The 21,316-nt window shown below is 41.5% G+C and overlaps 1 protein-coding gene across 1 annotated transcript in view; it reads left to right on the forward strand.

The window, feature by feature from the left end:
• The window catches only part of ASTN2 (astrotactin 2), a 787,984-nt gene that overhangs the window by 217,725 nt on the left and 548,943 nt on the right, over positions 1 to 21,316 (forward strand). Inside the window, exon 5 of the mRNA XM_025050436.1 lies at positions 14,973 to 15,125. Coding sequence (XP_024906204.1) covers positions 14,973 to 15,125 — 153 coding nt within the window. The remainder of the gene's footprint in view (positions 1 to 14,972; positions 15,126 to 21,316) is intronic.

The raw sequence follows: 21,316 nt of genomic DNA on the forward strand, positions 1-21,316 counted from the left end.
TGCTGACTTGGATACATGTTTTTTTGGTTTTGTTTTGTTTTGTTTTGTTTTATTCCAGTCTCTAATTACTAGAGATATACATGTTTTCCCTCCATTTCCCTCCTCTGTGTTCAAATGTGGCTCAGGAGGTAGATGCTCTGGCCATTAAAAGAGACAGGTGGGAGATTGTGGTCTTTCTTCTTGTCAATGTCTTCCTTTCTCAGGTATCATTAACTTATTACACACCTGTGAAAGCTTACTGATTTTCCACACAGCTGATGACTTGCTATTCTCTCTTACCTTTCTTCTGCCTAAAATCAGATAATGAATTGATTGTTTCTGAGTTCAGATGAATGGACAAGAGGGTTTGTGTGTGTGTGTGTTTGTGTGTGTGTGTATGCATGTGTGTGTGCACGCGTGTGTACGTGTATGTGTGTTAGAGGGATGAAGAAAGGGAGTTGGAAATGTTACCTTCCTAATCTTATATATATAAGAGCAAGGTGAATTTCTTTGAGTTTCTGTTAAAAAGAAGACAATCCAAATTAAGAATTTGTTTCTTCCTGTTGAAAGATACTTAGAATAAAAATTAGAATCTTAGGTCTTAAATTCACAAATAATGGACTTTTAAGATTATCACTGGTCTGCCCTGTCTTCTAGTCCACTTTTATTTAATATTTAAATCTCTTCTATGTTATTTTTTGAATCTGACACCTCTGCCTGATTACTTCCCATTTCAGAGGACTTACCACCTCCATGAGCTCTTCTTTCCATAATTAGAAAGCTCTGTTATATAGTAGGCTCATAAAATAACAAACGTTCTGTGATATCTGTTATTATTGATATTGTTTTTAAGATCATGGATCTTGGTACCAGATAGATCTGAGTTTTAATCCCAGCCCCCTCACTTACCACTTGGGTTAACTTAGTCTAGTGATTCTCAGGGGGGACTTTGCTCCTTAAGGGTTTGGGGCAATATCTAAAGACACTTTTGATCATCATAACTCAAGGAGGGGACTTTTAGCATCCAAATGGCAGAGGTCGGGATTGCTGTTAAACATCCTATAATACAAAGGACAGTCCCCACAATAAATCATTGTCCGGCCCCAAACATCAATAATGCTAAGATTGCAAAATCCCGTCTTAGCCAAAAGCCTTAACTGTCTCAGGGTCAGTTTTCCCATAAGTAAAAGAGAGCTATAAATAGAGTTTGCTTCATAGCATCATTGAGAATTACGTGAAACTATATCTACAAAGCACTTTATTTTTTAATTAAAAAATTTAATTATAGCTGATATGCAATCTTATATTAGTTTCACATGTACAACATAGCGGTTAGACATTTATATAACTTGCAAAGTGATTGCCCTGATAAGTCCAGTACCCATCTGACACCATACATAGTTGTCACAATGTTATTGATTATCTTTCCTATGCCATACTTTACATCTGTACAACTGTTTTTATGACTGACGGTTTGGACATTTTAATCCTTTCCCTTTTTACGCCCACTTTAGCAGGTGTCTGGTCCAGTGTAAGCACTTAAAAAATTTAGCTCTTGGTAATTATCATGTATATAATGTATGCATCATGGTGCATGGGACATAGCTATAGTAATGAGAGTGTTAAACATTAGTATTAGAACTACAGCCATTCAAATAATTGAAGGTAGCTAACATATAGTCCCTCCAGTATCTTCTTTGTTCCTTATGATACTATGCAAGCCTTCATATCAGACTAGCTTCTAATATCTGAACCTGCTCTACTTTGCTAATAATATAGCCCTCTAAGTGTAGTCTGAGTAATGCACAGTGGAGATGTCCCCTTCTCGGTTCTAAGACTTCATGCTTTTATTAATGTAGCTTAAGAATATACATTACTTTCTCAGTGGTCCCCTTACTCACATTGAGATCTCTGGTACCCAAATGATTGAATGGAAATGACATAGTAAGGAGAGGAAGGAAGAATATCACACTGAATGTGTGTTTATTACATTATTGGTGAGGATTCCAAAAAGATTTAGTTGGGCACTCCTATGTAATCCAGGCATGAAGAGCTCAACTTCTGGAGATTTAAATCAGGAGGTGACTGATAAGAGATAAAGAGTGGAAAAAAAGAGAGTCGCTCTGAGGAAGGCGTGGGAGTGTTTTTCATCCTGGAACACCCCTATCAGACCAGCAGCTGGAGAGGGAGCCTCCTTCCGGGGTGATCAGGATCTCCAGGGTTGCTACCATGTGAGCTTGGTACCATGTGTCTGTTTGTCTGTCTGTCTGTCTGTCCGTCTCTCTTCCCCCCCACCCCTTCCTCCTCCCTCCCTCTTTCTTTCATCACATCTCTCTACCTCATTGTGCCCATCTGGCAGAATGAGAGTATTCCTCAATACCCACCTGCCCATGCATGCAGGCTCCCTGTACACATGGCTCCCTAGGATGGATCTCTGTTAATTCACACACACACACACACACACACACACACCACACACACAGAGGAATTTGTTCTGCTCCGCTAAAGACATGATTTCCTGTCTTCTCTACTGCCTTAACTTATTTTGTTGGCTGCTCCCTGGGAAAAGGATAGAGAAAAAAGGAGATATTCATAATACTTAGCTGAGCCAGTTTAAACCAGAACTAAATAAGGAAGGAAGAAGATAATTCAGGGTTATCTAGACATGGAATAAAATTAATTCCCGAGATGCATTTGTGGCCCCCATATCCACATGGCAGCCCTCCATGAGTGCTTAGGACAGCCCCACCATTCCAAGAGCTGATGCCTTTCCTCCTCCGTCCATATCCTTCTTCTGTTCCTTCTCCTATCTGCATCATTTATGCAATGGTTAACATTATAGGTATCAGCCCAGCTTGGACTCCAGGTCAAGCTCTGTCATCCCCATATGGGAATACTAATATCATCCACTTCCCCGGCTTATGGTGAGTGGCATATGAGGTCATGGTGTCTTACATAAACAGTCAACAAGTCATTAATATGACTTATTGGTGTCACTAGTGTGCTTGTTTACATCTTTCTTGTATGTGTCCTTTTATCTCCATTTAGTGAATGAAGAAAACTGAAGCTCAGAGAGACAGTGTCTTTGTACTCCAGTGGGGAGCAGATGCTATGAGGCAGATCCACAATTTGAACCTCAGCTTAATAATAAAATAGTTTTGCAACATGTTTTTACTATGTTGTTTTGTCCCACCTCTTTGTATGTACACTGTCTATTCGATTAAGGATGTGAACAGGGGAATATAAAACCCTGGTCTTTACTAGTAAGAGTAACATGGCAATATTGCAAACTTTATAGTGACTCAGCTGATAAAATATTTTGACATGTGTCTCATAGAAAATTTTATTTCCCAAGGTTCAGAGAGACTTGGTGAGATGTCCAAAGTCACACAGCAGCTGAGCTGGAACCGAAGACCTGGTCTTCTTCCTCCAGATCTGCTGGATTTTCTTCTATCCCCTCCCCCAATGTTGAGCTCTAAGTTTCTGCTTGGGTTTATGTGTGGCGGTGGCATGCAATCGCGAATAATAAAGCAAGTCTGCTCTAGCTGTCATGTAGAAATGGGAAATTGAAATTATAAGTCACTAAATGGAAAATCCTGAGCCTTATAGTAACGCCAACACAACCTCAATTCATTATTGTCTATATATTTAGCCAGTCTATTTTTAAGAGTTTAATATTGAGAAATAGGGCATACTTATAATGCAGCTGCATTAATTTCACTCCCAAATCCCTACCATTTGCCGTAGTTGACGTACATGTGTTTAAATTTATAACCACCCTTTTGCACTGAGGAGATTTGCCCTTAGTTTAAAAGAAGATGGGTGGAAAATTTGACAGTTGAAATAGAGAGAATTGCACAAATTTCATATTCTGTTCTCTGGCCAACCCCCTCCTCCACCATAGCAAGGATCAGTAATGACCTATGTATATTTTTCATATTCCTCATTCAGTGCCATTTATATACTCTATGACACTTGTTCATTCATTCAGCAAGCATGCCCAACCCTGGAAGCTCTGAATAAATATGTTAACTGTCTTTATGCTACTGAAGAGGGACACCTTAAGTTTCAGATGGCTGTTATTTCTGGGACCATCCTCATAATTATCAATAACATGGTCTAAAGGGAAGCTGGATGAGAGGGTTTCTTCTGCAATGTGAAAGTCAGTTCATTAAACCATGTTTGTTGGTCCTACTCCCAAATAAGCCATGCAGTAGTATTTGAAGATATTTATCTAGCTCTGCTATTTATAGGCTATATGACCCTTGAAAAATTAATTAACCTTGGTGTGCCTCACTTACCCATTTGTAAGATGGATATAATGATGTGTATCTTGGAAGGTTGTGTATTAGTCGATCATTGCCACAGAATGCTATATAACAAATAACTACAAAGTCTCAGTGGCATCCAATAATAAATATGGATTTGTCACGTGTCTGAGGATCAGTGGAGTGTTCTATTCATCTTATATGGGTTTGCTTTTCCTCTACAGGCTGGCTGGGGTCAGTGACTTGGGCTGTAGGAGTCAGGTGACTCTGTTCTATGCTTCAGGGCTGTTATTCTCTCATGTGTTGCTCTCCTTCCTTAGACCAGCAAGCTAGCTGGGACAGGTCCTCCTCATGGTGGTGGCAGGTGTAAATGTTTGAGCAGAAATACGTGATGCCTCTTGAAGCCCAGGCCATAACTGGCACATGCTGACTTCCACCTACATACCATTGGCCAAAACAAGTCACACAGCTAGGCATAAGTCAAAGGTCAATGAAGTGTATACCATGTATAATAAGGCTATAGCAAGTGTATGTGTCCAGGGAGAGATGAAGAAACAAGGCTAATAGTTCCATGTACCATAGTTAATTAAGAGGAATACATTCAAATGATGGCTGTATTTACCTTAAAACAATACCTGTCACATCATAAAATTACATAGATAGTAAATGTTGTTATTGTTGTGATTGTGATTATATGACTAATGACATGATCTTGGCAAATTGGAATAGTGTGTTTAGATGAACTTTGCTAACAGGTCAACCAGAAAAATTCAAGCTAATTCTTTGGGAGAAGCGAAATCAAGAGGAGGTTAAATTTCTGGGGAGGAAAGAAGTGGGGTAAGAGCGTGGGATTCTCCCCTTCCTGCCAACCAGCTGCCAGAAAATGAACTTCCCCTGGCTGTGGCCTTCATCAGCCACAGATATATATCTTCCCAAATGTTTGCCACAATAAAGCTAAAACTCGGTACCTGGTGATCTCTTAGAGGTAAAAGCACAAAGTTGATGAGCATGACACAGCAAGGTATGAAGTAAGCAGAGGTCCATGAGCAAAAGCTACATTTCTAGGATTCACATCACAGCCATTTCCAGGTCACAGGTTATGGCTAGATTCAAGATGTCACCATGACGGGGATAGGCTGAAGTAGAGTGCAGATGGAGCCCCTGAGTAATACGGGGGCCAGGGATGATAGTAAAATTTATACATGAGAGGACAATGGGGAATTAAGGCCTAAAGTCTTTAGTCAAAGGCCATGAGTTACCCAAAAGGGAAATGGAGAATTTAGCATGTATTAAGCTTTGACTTGGTGCAAGGCCTTTTCTACAAGCTTATCTCACTTAAGCTGGATAACAATAATGATAATAAAGGCTCTACTTTATTGAGCGCATAATCCGTTTTGGGCACTGTGCTAAATACTTTGCATATATTATTGCGTTGAATTAAATGCAAAAAGAGAGCCCACAAAAACTCGCAATTCTTGAGGGAGATTTATGCTCAAGATTTTGCAGATGAAGAACAGGGGCTTAGAGAAGTTAAAGAACAGACCCAATATCCAAAGTCACATGATGACTAAGTGATAAAATCGAGGTTTAAACCCAAGTCTGTCGAGTTCCTACACTGCATGCACTCACTACAGTGTATCTGAGATAACAAGAACAGACAAAGGAAAGGGCGATGGAGCTGGAGGGCAGGACTCTCAAAATAGTTGAGCTAATTGAGCTAGGATCTGAAGCTCTGGAAGAACCATACTGCATAGGATTTTCTCACAGTCCTTCCCCCTTCACCTGCTGATGCTACTCTTTATATCTGCCTCTTTACCTGGTTCTGTATTCTTTAAGGCTCAGAGAAGTCGGCATCTCCTCTGGGAAATTTCCAAAGCCTTTTTGCTCACAGAAGGAATTACGGGACATATTTTTGGTGTTCTTGTGACATGTGTCTATCTGGACATCCAGTACAATATATTTACATTATCTTTACGTGTTTCTTCCACTAAACAGTGTCACATTTTCAGAAAGGGACAGTGTTCACTTCATCACCATGTTCCCAGTGTCTACCTCTGATACAAAACCCAATAAGAGTGGTAGATGAAGAATTCCCAAGGCACCAGGGAGTGCTGAGCCACACATGGCCTTGTATGAATGAATGAAGGGATGGATCTAGGAGAGCAATCAGGCTAGTGACTGTGAGTCCCATCAGATACTGGGCATGTGCATGCCACCCAGAGTTTGGTAGAAGATCTGGATATGACTGATGGTTTAAGATCTCATTGGTATCTTTAACTCTTATCTTTAAAATCTCATCTTTAAAATCCTTACTCTGTACTAGGCACTGTGATAAGCATATTAACACTTTATTTAATCCAAAAACAGCTTGATGAAGTTGGAATGGCAAACCCCATTTTAACACTTGGAGAAGCTGAGTCTCCGAGTGGTTAAGTGACTTGCCCACATCTTACTGCTGGTAAGGAACATGGCTAACATTCCAAATTGGCTGATTCCAAAGCCCTTCCATACACATACCTTGCCTCCAAGGTGGCACTAAAGTGACCACAAAGTCTTTGTGCTAGCCTTTTAGCCACTTGGCCCTTTCTCTCTTGAGCTGGACTTTTTTGGCCTGTTGTATCAACTCCAGCCCAACCTTTGAAAATCTCCTTTGCCTCTGCTCCATAAAATGGTGGGTTGTACAGAAAGCATTAGTTGGAAATAGTTGAAATAGTTAGTTGAAAGTGCTTTGCAAACTAAAGTGCAGTTTCTGTGGTTATTGCATTCACCTTATTGAAAGCATATTTCATTTACATTTAGAGCTACGCAACTATTGAGCTGGAAGGAATCTTAGAGATTATCCGTGTCCTGGTTAGTGTCTATGGAAGTAGCTCCATCGAACCTGGAAGGTATTTTTTTTTAAAAAACAAAATATCAGGAAAATATCACTAAATTCAATTCCATCATTTATTCAATGCCATTCTCCAGCAGAAATTATGCCCACCCTACCAGTCTACAGTAGTCACTAATAGGACCAAGATCATGTCTATAACTAAAGGCTATTTCCACATTTACCAATTTATATTTGTTGCTGTTTATTCATGTGTCTTGTTTGTAGGCACTTGCTTTAAGATAAGCTGTACCAGGCATCAAAGGTTTAAGAAAGTATATGGGAGAAAAAAATTACAAAGTGAGAAAATTCTATCCATCAACCTTTTATTCCTGAAAATTGGGAAGAGGTGGCCATTTTAAAAAATACATATGTAGGTTTTAAATTTGTGCTACTGGTAGAGTGTTCTCATCTGGCTAAGGAACAGTGACTGTTTTCCTTCTTATTTTAATTTTTTCTTTTCATGACGCAGTGACTCCTATATGAGATGGAACATTGGTTTCATTTACTGGATTCTCACAACTTCCAAATTTGATGGTTCTTTGCATTTATATCAGGCCTTCCCAGCTGATGTGTACTTGGGTTTCTTCTCCTATTTCCTTTCCTACAATTCTGGCATTTGAGAGTGCCTGCTCCACAGCCTGGGGATGCAAACTGAGGTCTGTATTAGTCAGGAGTCTCCAGAGAAACAATAGGAGATATATAGATATAGACATAGATATAGACATAGACATAGACATAGACATAGACATAGACATAGACACAGACACAGACACAGACACAGACACAGACACAGCTTTATTTATAATAACCAAAAATCAATCAACAGATAACTGTGGTATATCTTTAAAATGGAATACTATTTAGCAATAATACAGACTGATTATATATGTCCTTTCTTTACAGAGGTACCCCTTGAACAATGCAGGGAGGGGTTCAGAGTGCAGACCCCCTACAAAGTCAAAAATCTGTGTATAACTTTTGATTCTTTGTATTTACTGAAAAAAATCTGCATGTTAATGGACCTGCACATTTCGAGCCCAGTTGCTTGAGTGTCAAATATATCTATATATCTATATATCTATGTATCTATGTACCTATACATCTACGTATCTATATAACTATATATCTATATATCTATTTATATCTATGTCTATACATCTATATATCTATATATTATATATCTATGTATCTATGTACCTATACATCTATATATCTATATATCTATTTATATCTATGTCTATATCATCTATATATGTCAAGAGAGAGAGGATGATTGATTTTAAGGGATTGATTCGTGTGACTGTGGAGGCCAAGTCCAAAATCTTTAAGGTTCAGTGGTACACTGGAGACCCAGGGAAGAGTTGATACTGCAGCTTGAGTCTGAAGATAGTCTGCTGGCAGAATTTTTTTTTCCTTGAGGGAAGGGTAGTCTTTTTTTGAACCGTTAAGACTCTCAACTAATTGGCTCAGGCCCACAAATATTATAAAGGGTAGTCGGCCCAATCAGAGTCTACTAATTTAAACGTTAATCTCAACTAAAAAAATGCCTTCACAGAATGGTCTAGGATAATGTTTGACCCAATACCTGGTTTCCGTGGCCTAGATAAGTTGACATGTTAGTTAAACATCACAAGATCTGAGGTTAAAACTACCCTAGATATCAGGGAAGCAGGGAAGAGTAGCGGAAAGAGGAGACCTGGGTACTGGAACTTGGTCTGCCACTTGCTTTTATCACGACTTTGTCTCATGGTGCCTCTATTTTCACATCTGAATAAAAGGGGAAATATATACTCACTAAAAGAATTTCCAAAGTGTATATTTTATAATGCAGGTGACTTTCAAAATCAGTGAATGAATGAATGATTGACTTGATTGATTGGCCAATCATGAAGCTGAAGTGGTAAGTGAGAGAAAGTTGAGTAATGACTGTCTTTTCTTGAGTACTTATTATGTTCTCAAAGCTCTGTTGGACAATTAATGTACGTAATTACATTCAATCGTAATGACGCTGTAGACATCTACATAGGAGCAAACTGAGGGTTGTAAAAGAAAAAGGAGAGAGTCAAGGTCACACAGTGGCAGAGTTGACAGTGGAACCCTTTTATACCTGTGCTAGGCAATATGGCCAACTAATGCCTACCCATGGCTTGGTTCTCTGAACATAATTATGTAGTGAGACAGGACTAGAAAAATGGGGCATGAGCTGAGCTTAGGATCTCCAGGATGGACAGTCTTGACCATCAACACTGAGCAAAGTCCCTCTGGCATAGCTGGCCAATCTCCAATCAAGTTGAGCCCCTGGCTCCACCCAGAGCCAGGTTGCCTGGGATTCCTTGCCGAGATGATTTAAGAAGGTCTGGGCTGTCAGAGTCACTTTCCAGACCCAGATAAGTCACATCTCAACTCCAAGACTGGGATACTCATCTCCATCCACCAGGCAGACTAGAAAGATTATGTGTAGGGTGATACAGTGGATGGAGCTGGGTCATTAGAGTCACCGTAACCTGGGTCTAAGTTGGAGATAATTTACTTTTATGAGTCTGTTTTCTCATTCTAAAAAGCAGCTAACGATACTTACTTTTCAAAGTAACTAGGAGGAATAAATGAAAGAAACACGAGGAGAGCCAGACTCCTTGCTTCACAGAGTTGATATTCAAGAATTGTGAATTTTCTTCCTACGCAGGCTAGATGAATCTAAAGAAATTAAAGAGGATGATAGAGGTGATACAGTAACCTGAACCTAAACCTATGCCAGTTTTAGTATTAAAACATCCCAGGCTGCGTGGGGAGAGAACAGCAGGTGAGGGTTTGAATGCAGAATCGCTGGGTGTCAGTGTGGCACAGCGTGCAGTGCCTGTTCTGCAGAGTGGAGTATCAGGCAAAAGCTTGCCTGGTATCTGAAAACCAACATACCCCTCTGTCTTTGCATAAACACTCAGAGTCCACCCCTTTTTCCTCCTGTTCCTTTCCCTTCTAGTTTCCTCTCCTGTCCTTCCTCTCCTTCTCCTTCATTCTTTTCCTGTCCACTTTCCCCTTCTTTCTATTCTTTGCTTCCTCCTTTCACGTCTCTGCCTTTTATAATCGAGCACTGTCTTCCTTTCCATTTTTGTTTTCTCTTCCTCTTCCCTCTTTTTTTTTTCTCTTCTCTCTGTATCTTAGCTTGGGGACCAGGGCTCCTGTCCTCAGGCCCCAGTGGTGCATTCTCATTAAACTTGACAATCTCTCATATGTCAATTAGAGAGATGCAGCTTCCCCGCTCCCCCTTATTCCCTCCCGCCCTTTCCTGGGTCTGCCACAGTGCTCAGATCAAGCACCATCTGTTGCATTCAGCCAGGCGATGGGTGAGCATTTTGCTGCTTTGGGGAGGCAGAGCTCAGTGGGTACCAGGAGGTAATGTGGCTTGTTTGGACAATTTGATATATTGATATTGATAGAGCTGTAGGATGGGATTGGGAGGGAAGAGTTGGGGAGAAGAGTGGTGTGCAGGATGAAATAGGCCATGGAGGGTTTCACTCAAGCATTTCTCCATCTAAGCCTGCCTGGTTCTTGTCACTGAGACAAGAGCCGCCAAACAGATGGAAGAGATTTGCTGCAGTCAGGATCAGAAACCCTGCAGCTCAGGGGAGCAAACCGTCCCTCTCTGTGTGTCTTCCTCTCCTCCCAGCCAGTCAAGTCTGCATCAGCTTAGGAGAAAGTAAAGTGGAAATAACAGGATGAGGGAAGCTGGCTGGCTTTTAGGAATTGCTGAATGTCAGAGCCATGATGAAAAGGGATGATGTATCAGTCAATGTTCTAGATGGACAAAGAAGGCACCCTCAAGTGAAATTTTTTAGGAGAAATTCAATGAATTGTATGCAGAGTGCAGATAATCAACATGGGAACATGAGGAACCAGGGACAAGAAATATAAGAAAACTACTACCAACCCCTAGAATGGAGGGGGCGGGGAGAGGAAATGGTTTTACTGGAGCCCATGAGAGCTGGATCAATGGAAAAGGGGTCTGGCAGAAGCTATAAAGGTCTAGGGTCCCCGGTTTCTATCAGAAATATGGTACAGGAACAAGAAAGGGCAAGGGAAGACATAGCTCCACATCTTCTCCTTCCACATCCTGCCAGAGCATCCCACTGGGAAAACCTAACTAGTAGCCAGATAACAAGGAGCCATGAAGCAGCCCAAAGAGGATCTGCCTCAGGACATAAAGTAGGGCAGAATGGACCATGGGGTAGAGCATGGATGTAGGGATGCAATAGAGAGCAGGCATGAATATGTCAGGAATGAATATGTTCTGTCACCTGTACTGTGCCACAGGCTCACATTCTGAGCCACTACACACACTCCCTCTCTACTTTTTCCGAGGAATGCACGTATAGAGTCTCCAGAGAGGCCATTTCTCTTGGACTCTATGGAGTGTGAGACCTACATAACTTACAGTCTACTCAACACCTCTACTTAGACCCCTGGAAGACAGCACAAAATTTTCATATGTAAAACATGCTCTCCTCCAGGGGTCCTCCTCAAATTGAGAGGCACCATCAGTCAGCCTCTGTGGATGCCAGAAGACCAGGAGTCATCTCCACACTTTAATTGTCCTTATCCACCTTTTCTAATCAGTCACCATGTTTGGAGGGAGTTGTACCTAGAAAATAACTTTCAAATTTGCCCACTATCCTATCTCTAATGATCTACTATTGTCTCTACTCTCTCTGCTACTCTACCGTGCCCCTGTCTTTAACTCTACTGCCCTATCCAGGCTACCATCTTTTCATATGTGGACTTCCGCATCATCTTCCTAGTTATCTTCTCACTTCGGTTTCTGTCTTTCACCAATTTTTGTCTTTCATCAATGACACTACTTCTCTCTGCTGCTAGAGGGATCTTCTCTAAATGAAAATCTGACCAGGTCAGTCTCCCATACCAAACCTTCAGCATGTTCTATCTTGAGAAGACTCAGGAGGGTTAGGGTTATGGTTAGGGTTAGGGTTAGGGTTAGGGTTAGGGTTGGTTAGAGTTAGGGTTAGGGTTAGGACTTCTTCCTCTCCAACATTATTTCTTGCTTTTAGTGTTTCAAGCCCAGTGGCTATTGCAGCCCCTTTGATCTTCCTTTTCCAGGAGGTCTTCGTTCATGCTCTTCCATCTGCCTCGTTTGCTCTTTTTTACCTCCCTCCCCTACCACTTCCTTCTCACCTGATTAACTTATACTCTTTCAGACCTTCTCACTTCCTTTCAGACACTGCTCACTTCCTTAAAAGAAGTTTCCATGATTTTCCTAGACCAAGTCACATCCCTGTAATAGAGCCTCTTATATCATCTCTCATCTCTCCTTCATAGTATATATCACTTGTCAATTTTACACTTATATCAATAATTCATTAATATTGGCCTTCCTGTCTATATGGTGGGCATCATGAGGGGGTTTTATTGGTTTGTTTTCTTGTCATTGTAACTTATTATGAACTGCATGTTTGTTTCCCCCACAAATTTATTTATTGAAACCTTCATTTTCAGTGTGACTAGGTGTTAGTCTACTTGGACTGCCATAACCAAATGCCATAAATTGTGTGGCATGAACAAATAAATTTTCTCACAGTTCTGGAGCCTAGATGTCCAAGGTCAGGATGCCAGCATGGTTGGATTCTAGCTCTTAGATGACTTCCTTCTCACTGTGTGCTCACATGGTCTTTCCTTGGTGGGTACACATGGAGTCTTTCTTCCTCTTTTTTTATGAAGACACCAGTCCTATTGGATTAGGACCCTACCCTTATGACCTCATTTAACTTTAGTTATCTACTAAAAGCCCTGTCTCCAAATACAGTCACATTGGCACTTAAGATTTCAACATATGGAATTTGATGGTACACAGTGTATTCCACAGCAGACTGTATACTAACTAAGTTACTCTGGATTTTGACCACAATATAATACAACTCTTAAAATTTGAGGTAAATAACCATCTTCTTTGGGTTTGAAGCATCAGGACTGGGAGTCTCAGTGCTTTTCAGAGTTGGACTGTAACTACTTGCTGGAGGGCTTTGCATCACAGGCTTGGAGTAGGGGGTCCATGCTTGGGATCTTTTTGGCTGGCCTTTCAGTAGACCTAATTGATACATGTGGAGAGAGAGACAGCAAGACAGGCAGGTGAGGAAGTTATAATGTCTCTACATGGTTTGTTTGTATTGTCAGTTGTCTTTTTCATAGCAAACATAGATTTTGCACTATGTCCCCAAGGATGGGCTTCTCACAGAGCCCAGTGCCCAAAACAGCCTTCTGGGTATGAGCTACCCCTGCAAGACACATCTGTCCATACTGATAAGCTTTCCTGGGAAAACAGAAGCTACTTAGAAAATGGTGTTGGCATGTTTAGAAGCCTTCTTTGCCCAGTCTAGCAAAACTCCTTCAAAGAAACAGGAACCTTTGTCACATCCCATCTCTTGGCATCAGAGAGCAGGTAGCTCAAACTGAAGAAATATCCTAGCTTCTAAAGACATAGATGGGGGGAGGGCTGAGCTTGAAGTTTTAAAGTCGGGGTTCTCTTCGGGAATGTCTCAGAACAAAGGCACTGAGGCCATTCAGCCATGTTCCTTTTCTTCTTTCTGCTTGGCTCTCCTTGCCTTTTATGTGGTCTCTCTCCTTCGATCTCAAGCTTTTCTGATTTTTTTCTTTTATCTTTCAACTTTTTCTCTCTGCTCTACTGACTTTAGTCTCTGCGTTCTGTGCAATTTTCTATTATTTTCTGTTTTGGAATTTCATGGACACGTATCTGCTAATAAACCATTGGATGATATTGATACAAATGGAACATTGAACTAGGAGTTAGAAGGCTTGACTTTGTCACTCACTAGTTTGGAGTAAGTTGTCTGCCTTTTGTGGGGGCACCTAGATTTCTTTAAGTAAATTTACTGAAGTAAAATGGAGATATTGCACCAAGTGATTTATGCATCACAGTCCTGTAGTTTTGTCTCCTAAAATTTTGTCTGACCCACGTGCTGCTATCTACCTTCACTGACACTGTTCTGGTTCAAGCCACCATTGCCTCTGGCTGGCTACTGAAAAAAAATCTCTGTGCTGGCCTCTCTCTCCAACTCTGCTTGGGTTCTCTGTACTCTAGTTAGTAATTGTTATTAAAACAAAAAACAAAAAAAAAAACTTAACCTGAACATGCCAGTTTTCTGTTTAAAACCTTTCAGTGGTTAACTTCTACCATTAGGAAATAGTCCAGACTCCTCAATACGATTTACAAGGTGATCTCACCCTCCAGCCTCATCTGTCCGTGTGTGCTCTGTTGCAGCCACACTGAACTCCTTCCAGGTACTCAAGCACCATGCTCTTTCTGGCTTCAGATCTTTGCACATGTGTTCCCTTCTACCCAGGGCACTCTTATCCCCAAACTCTATAGTCACCCCACCCTGATTCTATCATCTCTGCTCATTTCTACTCATTCTTAAAGTCTCAGTGAAGATAGCGTCTCCTCCAGGAAACCTGCCTTGACAATCAGGGTGGGACGGATGGCCCTTCTTGGTGCTCCTCTGTCCTTTGTACTCTCCTATCGCACAAGTATTACAGAATGTTGGAAATGCTTGGATATGTGTCCTACCGAACTATAAATTCCTAGAATCATAGATTGTATCTCACTTTTCACCATCATATCGCAAGGGCTTAGGGCAGTGCCTGGAACATAATAGGTATTCAATAAATAAGTGCATAAACCAACACGTACATCTATACTGACACCCGTGGCTTCTTTATCATCACTGGGTCAGGGAGGGAGCCCCAGGGGCTCAGGGTGGCCAGGCGCAGCCCTCCAGGGACTGGGGGTGGATCAAGCCCTAACCTCAGCCCCATTGCCCAACTTGTAGGGGCAGCTGAGGCGACGCAGGAGACAGTGGAGTCTCTGATGCAGAAGTTCAAGGAGAGTTTCCGTGCTAACACGCCCATCGAGATCGGTCAGCTGCAGCCAGCACCGCGCCGCGCCTCGACGGGAAAGCGGAAGCGGAGGAGCAAGTCTCGAGGTAGGCCCTCCCAGCACCTCTTGCCAGGGCGTCAGTGCGCTGTCCCAGGTCCTGAAGATACCAGAAAGAGCTGTGCCCTCTTCCCTTGCTTCTCTCTGCTCATACAACTCGTACTGTTGCTGTCTTGAATCATCTCAGCAGAGGCCTTGGAGACAGCAGATCTGTGCCCCTGGGTGTAGAGCTAAGGTCTCTGAGCCGCAGCTGCCTCATCCGAGAATGCAAAGGCATAATCCATCTTTTATAGTGGTTGAGAAGATTAGCAACAAGTTATGGAAAGCACCTAGCACAGAACCTGAGCATAGTAGATGTTCTTTAAATTGTAGCTGGCATCATTTTGAAGAATGTGAGGAAGGCGGACCATCCTCGTGGAAGTATTCTCAAGCTGGGATCCCAGAGCAGGATTCTGGCTCATTCTTTAATAGCCTGAATAATGTGGCACTCAAGAGTAGGAGCATTGTAGACTGGACAGAACTGGATTCGAATTTCTGTTCAAATTTGAATTTGAATTTTTGTTCAAATTCAAATTTACTAACCATGCCACCTTGGGCAGGTCACTCTGCTTCTTCAAGCCACTCCCATCTCACAACGTTGTTAAAATATCTCAGCATAACGCCTAGCCCACCATGCCATAGAAAGCAGATCTTTCCGTCATTCTCCTTTTCTTCCTCTCCCCCTTCTCTCCTCCACATCATCATCAACATCATCTTCTCCTTCTCCTCCTTGCTTTTCTTCCTCTGACCATCTGTGCGACTTTGTATATTGGACAAACCCCCTTATCATTGCTCGATTTCCAAATCTCATTCCATTTCTCTCAGTCTACTCAGTAGTCTCCAGTTGGCCACTCACCTTTTTGCCTCTCGCTTCTCCAGTTTCTACTAACCTGCTTCTGATTATGTCACTCGTCTCCTCTCAGTTTCACTGGTTGTCCAGTGCCTTCACAAGTGTTTGGGCTTATGAAGATGATGTTCAAGGCCACCAGAGAGGTCTGATCTCTCTGCCTTCTCTTCTAAATTCATGTTTTCCAATTCCGTGTTCTTTTCCATGCCATTCTCTTTGCCTGAAATCTCTGAACTGGACCTTATGAATAACCGTTGTCATTTATTGGCACTTATTCCAGGCAGCAGACTAAATACTATAACCATCTTATCTCAGCAACCCTAAGAAGGAGGTACAATGAAAATTTCCATTTTACAGATAAAATCACGAAGGTACAGATTGCTGCAGTAATCTGCTCAAAGGGACACCCTAGTGAGTACTAGAGCCAAGAATAACTAAGAAGTCTGAGTGCCAGACTTTTTAACTAAACCACTGTGTTCTGTACTAGTGAAATCCTACCTGTCTTTGCAAGTTCAACTTGAATGACACATTTCCTTGAAGACATCACTGATTGTCACAGTCACAGTTCACTCTGAATTCTCCCATGGGTAAATTCTCCCACATCTTTATATATGTGTTAAACACTGATTTCATTTTCGTGTAATGTAATTTGCTTTTGTCTGGCTCTCTCCTTAGCTAGACATAGAGTTCTTTGAAGGTGGGAATTGTCTTATTGTTTGAAGCATCTTCGCATTCCTGGGTCTAAATCGGTACCTGCACACATGGTAGACACTTGCTATTTGTTGAGAGAATGATTTTCTAGGTCTCAGTCCTGGGAAATGCTATATATTGAGAGAATGATTTTCTAGGTCTCAGTCCTGGGAAATGCTATATTCCAGTGAAAAACCAAGATCTACTCATTGAGCTGAGGTCACAGATTGAGGCAGAGACTGATGAAGTTCCTTTTTGGAACTCATGTAGCAAATGCTAGGCTGACCTGTGAGTGATAAAGACCAGTAGCTGCAGGGTCAGCAATGTGGGGTGCTAATCCCAGCCCAGTCAATTTCAACTTGTGTGGCTTTGAAAGAGCCATCAGGTGTCTCTGGGCCTCAGTTTCCTCTTCTGTAAAATGGGGATGCCAATCCATACATTAGAGGATTGCTGTAAGGATCTGATAAAATGATGTCATGCTCAGCTGATGTTTATCAGCAACTGAATAAATGCTGTCTTATATTTGTTCTGGGCTGGATGTTCAGGGTCACTGGCAATTTTTCTCAGCCATACCTATTCGTCTTTATTCTTCCACCATTCACCAAGAATCACCTCCCTCTATTCCTACCAATACAGCTCTTGTAAGTACAATTGATTCTAAGTCCATAACCTCCCCTCTCTTTACTACCAGCCTGAATTCATTAACTTAGTGTTGTATCCTAAACATTTTATGTTACTGAATTCTTTCCTCAAATATTCCTTTTCATGTACCACAACTGTCCTAACAAGGCCCCTATTGTTAGATATTTGGGCTGTTTCTCTTATTTCACCATTGAAAACAGTGCCACTTGGCACTTTTTTCTTTTTGGCAGAAAACTTGGCCTTCACCTTGGAATCTGTTTCCTTCTCAGAGCAGAATTTCAAAATTGGATCATTAAAGGAAATCTGATGTTTGAATTAGACTGTGATCGGATATCAAGTTATTTTAATTTATAAGTTAAATGGGGCCTAAGGAAACTAAAGCATAAAGAAATTCAGTCTTTCCTTTAAATGTATGTCAAATCTGTCCTCCCTTTCCCTGTCACCGTTATGACCACTTCCACCTTCCAAATCCCACTTGAAACTATACCTTCCTTGAGATTCAGTCTCCCCAAAGCAGCCTGAGTCATCTTTTCAGAAACATAAACCAGATAAGGTTACTCTTCTGCTTAAAATCATTCAGTGGTTTCCTGTTATCCTTAGAATGCAATTCAAACTCCGTTGCATGCCTTAGAGATCCTGTTCCTTCTGGATCTGTCTTCTGCCCTCTTCACTCACTTGGCATTTTCTTGGGCTGCAGCCACACTTGCTTCCATCGTGTGGCACAGGCGCATCAAGTGGTTCCCTGCTTTAGCGTCCGAAAACTTGCTGTTCCTTCTCCTTGCCATACCTGTTCTCTCCCTGGTTGCTCTCCTGGCTGGCCCCTTCACACCTTTCAACTCTCGATTCCAATGTCAGCTGCTCGGGACTGTCTTCCATGATGACCCACTCTAACCTGTACCCCTTTCCATCCCAACCTGCTACTATCTGTCCCATCACCCTTTTTAGTTCTTCCATAATATTATGGTCTAAAATTTTTTAATTTGTTTTCTCATTTATTATCTCTCTTTCTCTCAAAAACATGTTTTATATTCTTAAACCTAATACACAAAAAGTGTTTAATAAATATTTGTTGAATAAATGAGCATATCAACCTCAAAGATCATTGGAAAGTGGCCCGATTTTTTAAATTTCAAATTGGTGGTATAAGAGGGATCCTGGTACAGACCTCTAGGGAATCCAGTTTCCCCTAGAGATAGACTCATTGATTCATAGCATATTAAATGTGCTCGAGTGGATGCTGTTAAAATAATTTCTAAAATGGCTTAATAACATTGTACTTGTGATTTTACTGCCGCCATTGGATAAGGTTTTTGCAAGAGAGGATAAGGATAGTATGCCTCAGACCTGTATTTCCCAACTCACACACTTACCACCACAGGTCTTTAAGATTTTTCTTGGACAAAAGAACTTCATGGTTAATAAAAGTTTGGGGAATTCTGTACACTCCCTCTTCCTACTGGAAATTCCTGACTGCATCTTAGACTATTAAAGACCCTGGGAAGGCCTGCACTACAGAAAGATGGATTGGTTTGTTTAGCTTAATGTCTGTGAAACAATCTTGACCACAGACTCAACCCTCTACCCCTGGAACATTTATAAACATCTAGAGGAACAGATGTAACCATAGAAACACAATTTTCTGTTAGCTTACACTCATCATCAAAAATCCCAAATACTGTGGTCTAAATCCTTAGTCTGTCACTATCTCTCTCTCTCTCCTCTTCCGACCACTTAAGTGGCTGTGGGCCTTCTGGCCCAGAGCAGAAGCACCTGGCCCCTCTCTGCTTCATTGGGCTTCATGCCCAGCCCATGGTGCCCAGAGATATGCAGAAGAATGGATAACAGAAAGCCATTGTCATGGAACTGAGTACATGGTTAGAAGCAGCCCCATGTGTTTGTATAGCTATGGCTACTCCAGAGAGGCCTGGTGGATGCTGAAGTGCCTTGTCCTTAGGCAGACCGGAAGGCAATGGAGGACTTGACTGCTGCTTTCATGTCTATGGCAGGGGTTTATGGGGCAGCTGTTGAGTAGTCACTCCCCCAAGTCCATGGACAGTGTAAAGGAGACCCTGACATTCAAATAAAGCAGGGCGAGATTTCCTTGAGGGTGAGGAATAACTTCCTGAAGCTCATGCAGTGTAGGCAGTGGTCTTTAAAAGTAGGACTTTGTATTTGAAATTCAACCATTGGCTAACTGAGTGATCTTAAGCAAATGAAAGATCTGTGTTTAGCCTCAGTTTTCTCATCTGTAAAACACCAAAATCACATGTAGGTTGTGAGATGGTACCTGAAATATGTGCAGCCCGTGTCTGGCACGTGGTTGACCATCAATAAAATGTGGCTAATGTTATTGTTGTCTTCAGGGTCTTGCTCATTTGCCCTCTAGAGGCTCACACATCCATCCATCCCGCTCTAAGCCATTGCCTCTGACTTGGCTGAGGTATCGTTATCCCTCATCCAGATTCTTGCAGCAGCTTCTTCATCCACCAATTCATCTTGTACCTTGACAGCTGGAGTGATCTTTTGAAAACACACTAAATCTGGCCATGTCACTCTCCTGCCCAGAACATTTTCCTGATAATCTGTCACTTGCATTAGGGGCTTCTCAAGCTTTTGCAGTAACTAAAAGCAAATGAGAATCCACCTACCCCGCAAAGGGTCTGTAGCTGTGCTTGAAAGACATCAGTCATAAACCTTAAATTCCAGGTTTCATCTTAAGATCCATGATATTCTATTTCATAACATGTACATGTTTATTTTAGTTTTAAGTATGTTACGTTATTTGTCAGTCAAATTATTTAACATTTCTCAAATCTTTAGGTAATGTTCTTGTCCCAGGAAAAACAACCATGCTTATGAGGATTACACTGGGATGATAATGTACCATCTTCAGAGGGTTTCATAAGGATCAAATGAGATAACACCTGTAAAGCACTGAGCATGGAGCCAGATAAAAGGTCCACACTGAGACTGTGTACTCTATCATTTTATTAGTACTATTCTTATCACTACTATTTTGTTATTACTCTTAACTTTTGTCAGTATCATTACCCATTAAGGATACATTTACCCTGTTTAAGGAGCAAGAATCTATAAGATAAAGAGCATAATGTTTAATAGACTTAAGAAGTAGCCATAGCCTGCTACAAGAGGCACCTTCCTAACCTGGATTCCAGCCTACCTCCAATCCTCTCCAAGCCCCAAGCCGCTGTGTTCAGTGGTCTCTAGCACACTGGCCATTTTCTCCTTCCCCCAAAACACCTCACTTTCCAAGTGTGTGTACTGATCATATTCTGCCAGAAAGACCCTCTTCTTCTTCCCTCTCTTTCCTCCAGGCAACAAGCTAATACCACGTTTTCAAAATTTAGTTTCCAAGGACCCACCCCCAGTCTGCCCTCAGCCCCAATTTAGCTGAGTGAGCCACTGCTTTGTCTGGGCACTTGAAGCCCTGTGATGTTTTCTGTCATAGTCCTTATCAGTTCATCATAAATATGTGGGGACACATCTGTCTCACTCCTTAACTCTGACAGTTTTATGATGGAAAAGGCAATGATTTATGTCTCTCTGTAGTGCAAATGCCTAACCCAGAATTAGCGTAGAATTAGCGCTGGCTGAATGGAAGAATATATGGATGGATGGATGCATGGACAGATGGACAGATGGACGGATGAATGGATGGATGGATGGATGGATGGATGGATGGATGGATGGATGGATGGATAAAGGAAATAGTTGGGGATCCTCACAGAATACAAAGGATTAACAAGGTGGTACAGCTAACATCTATTGAGCATTTAGTATGTTCTAAATACTATGTTCATCACATATTGTCTCATTTAAAAGCTTCCTCAAATTCCAAAAGGTAAGGACTGTAATTATCCCCATTCTACAAAAGAAGAAATTCAAGTTTACACAAGTTCGTTCAGTGACTGCCAAGTGAATTCTGAACCCTGACAAGGCCACATTTCAGTTCCCAGATGACTTGAGTTTTAGTCTTTATCCTGGCTGAGATCTTGAGTCTT

The sequence above is a fragment of the Pteropus alecto genome, unplaced genomic scaffold (genome assembly GCF_000325575.1).
Source record: "Pteropus alecto unplaced genomic scaffold, ASM32557v1 scaffold226, whole genome shotgun sequence".
Taxonomy (NCBI): domain Eukaryota; kingdom Metazoa; phylum Chordata; class Mammalia; order Chiroptera; family Pteropodidae; genus Pteropus; species Pteropus alecto.